The sequence below is a fragment of the Mixophyes fleayi genome, chromosome 2 (assembly GCF_038048845.1).
Source record: "Mixophyes fleayi isolate aMixFle1 chromosome 2, aMixFle1.hap1, whole genome shotgun sequence".
In the NCBI taxonomy this organism is placed as follows: Eukaryota; Metazoa; Chordata; class Amphibia; order Anura; family Limnodynastidae; genus Mixophyes; species Mixophyes fleayi.
In genome coordinates, this window is record NC_134403.1 from 9,269,752 (window position 1) to 9,272,504 (window position 2,753).

Below are 2,753 nucleotides of genomic sequence, written 5' to 3' on the forward strand. Positions count from 1 at the left end.
TAGAACAAATTGCCTTACATTAGATACTTTTTAATAAATAAACCATATATACATACAAACTATATATAAATCTCTGAACTCCGGGATTTTCTTTCATACAGTATGTACAGACTTAAAGATGCTCTGAATGGGAAATACGCTGTTTAGTATCACTCTGATAGTCCACTGCAGCTGTGTTACAAAGGTAAATCTTACCTCCCAACTTCATTACAGATGGCTAAACTCCTGTTTAATAACGATCTGAATCTATTTGTATTTTTCTGACACCGCTGGCCTTGCCGCTTTGTTACATCCTCAAATCTGCATAGTGTATTTCTTCAAAGCAAGTTTGCAAGCCTGTAAGTCAATCTCTGCCTATTTAGTTTATAGAAGCACCTCCTTCTTAACATTGAAACCTGCCATAGCAGAGCGAAATTGATGGTGATGGACACATTTAGTTATGTTTATCACTCCAGTTATTTCAATAATATTTTTGAGTATAATAATACACAGCCTTATATGCATATTAATATCAAACATTTGGTTAACTTGCTGTTTCAAGATGCCAGGCCTTATGAGAATAAAACATTTTCTTCACATTTTTCTGTATCTCTTTTGTCTTTATACCATATATTATTGGATTTAACATGGGTGGAATGATCAGGTATAGGTTCGAAAGAAGAATTTGGGTTGAAGAAGCTGAGTGCTCCCCAAACCTCTGTGACACAAAAGAGAAGAGAGCTGGAATATACGCCACAAGGATGACGCAGACATGACTGATGCATGTGCTCCAAACTTTGTGCCTGGCCTCTTGTGAAGGAAGCTTCAGAACGGTCTTCACAATGATGGAATAGGACACCGTGATGAATATAGAATCTACTCCCACCACCAGCAGTGCAACTATTAACCCATATACAATATTAATTCTGATGTCTGCACAGGAAAGTTTGGCAACAGCGATGTGTTCACAATATGTGTTTTCGATAATGTTACTCTTGCAAAAGGGCAACCTCTTCACCAGAAACGGGTGAGGAAATATCAAGAGTGTACCTCTCATGGCCACCAACAGTCCAATTTTTGCGACAACTGGACTGGTTACGATGGTGGAATATCTCAGTGGGTGGCATATTGCCACATAACGGTCAAAGGCCATGGCCAAGAGGACAGACGACCCCATGATGGAAAAGGAATGTACAAAGAACATCTGGACCAAGCAGCCCTCAAAAGAGATCTCTCTATATTCGAACCAAAAGAGAAACAGCATTTTTGGAATAACAGAATTTGACTGGACAAGGTCAGTGAACAATAACATAGAGAGAAAGAGGTACATGGGTTGGTGGAGACGTTGCTCTGTCTTTATGATGAGCAGGACGCTGACATTAGCCAGGAAGGTTACCATGTAAATAAAACAAATGGGCACAGAAAGCCACCCATGTAGACCTTCCAGACCCGGAATTCCAATCAGGATGAAATAAGAGACACTAAAGTTAGTACTACCCATCCTTATGATACGTTTATTAATAGATTAAATACAATTAACCTAATGTGATAAAACAGCTCCAAATATCTTCATTTAGCTTCTGTCAATGTAACCAGGAGCAGGGAAACATAACGGAAACGGTTTGTAATTATCTTCTCCCATCAGTTAAAATTTAGAGTTATGTCACACAAAGTACACCTACAAAAAAGACATAAAAATTAATATATTTCATATAAAATATTTTGATTGTTCCGTATGTTTATAACTCTTGTCTAATTTCCGGTCTCTCGCTAATTAAACATTTTTAAAGTGACCCTTTTCTAAACAGAAAGATAGACCACCCTACGATAATAATACTTTTTTCTGAGCTTGTAAAGGTCTCCTGCTTGCTTCAATGTGCAAATATTTCCTACAGACCTATTTTTGCCAATTATCTAATATTTATTTATATTAGAAATACATTTCTAACATTTATCCTTCTAAGGAAATGTGTTGATTGTTGTAAACCTTACTGCCATATTCTTGTCATTGCTTCTCATTATAGTCCAGTAATAATTAATTATGTAATAAATAATCCCAGTGTGTGCTGAGTCTGCAATGTCTGGTAATGATATTATAATGTTCTTCTACAGGGAAATCTGGTTTTATCCGTAAGTCAGTATAAATAAGACAGACATTGCTTCAAGTCTCAGTTATAAAAGATTAAAGTGAATAGGTTTAGTTTAGCAGAATGTACAAAATGTCACATTTATTTTTTTTAAATATCAATATTTCCAAATGTACATTTAAAATAAAATGAAATTAATGTGACTGCATCCTCAAATTATGTGATAATATCACAATCTGTGCAGTTTGTATTACCTCTGTCTCTTTCTCTCCACCTCTCTCTCTCACTCTCTTTTGCTCTCTCCCTTTCTCTGACTTCCTCTCTGGCTTATACTCTGCCTTTCTTTCTCTCCCTCACTCTCCCCCTCTTTCTCTATTTCGCTCTCTCCATCTTTTTCTCACTCTCTATCTATCCTGTTCTCTCTTTTTCTCTCTCTGTATCTCTCCTCCTCTCTCTCCCTCTCTCTTTCTATTTCCCTCTTTTCCCCCCTCTCTCTCTTCCTCATTCTCTCTGCCTCTATATATATCTTTTACTCTCTCTCTCTCTCTCTCTCTCTCTCTTTCTCTCCCTTTGTTTCTCTATCTTTTTCTCTCTCTCTCTATCTCTTCCATCTCTCTCTCCCTCTCTCTCTCCTTCTTTCTCTTTTTCTCTCTCTCTCTCGCTCTCTCTCTTTCTCTCTTTACTCTA

The 2,753-nt window shown here is 37.1% G+C and overlaps 1 protein-coding gene across 1 annotated transcript; it reads right to left on the reverse strand.

Moving 5' to 3' along the window:
* Positions 1-523: 523 nt before the first annotated feature.
* Positions 524-1,480, reverse strand: LOC142139746 (olfactory receptor 52P1-like). Its single transcript, XM_075197614.1, has one exon. It carries the CDS (start codon positions 1,478-1,480, stop codon positions 524-526), a length of 957 nt encoding a protein of 318 aa, XP_075053715.1.
* Positions 1,481-2,753: the final 1,273 nt, after the last annotated feature.

Excerpts from the sequence above, each read along its gene's own strand:
- LOC142139746 (XM_075197614.1), bottom strand. The coding sequence starts at position 1,480 with ATGGGTAGTACTAACTTTAGTGTCTCTTATTTCATCCTGATTGGAATT.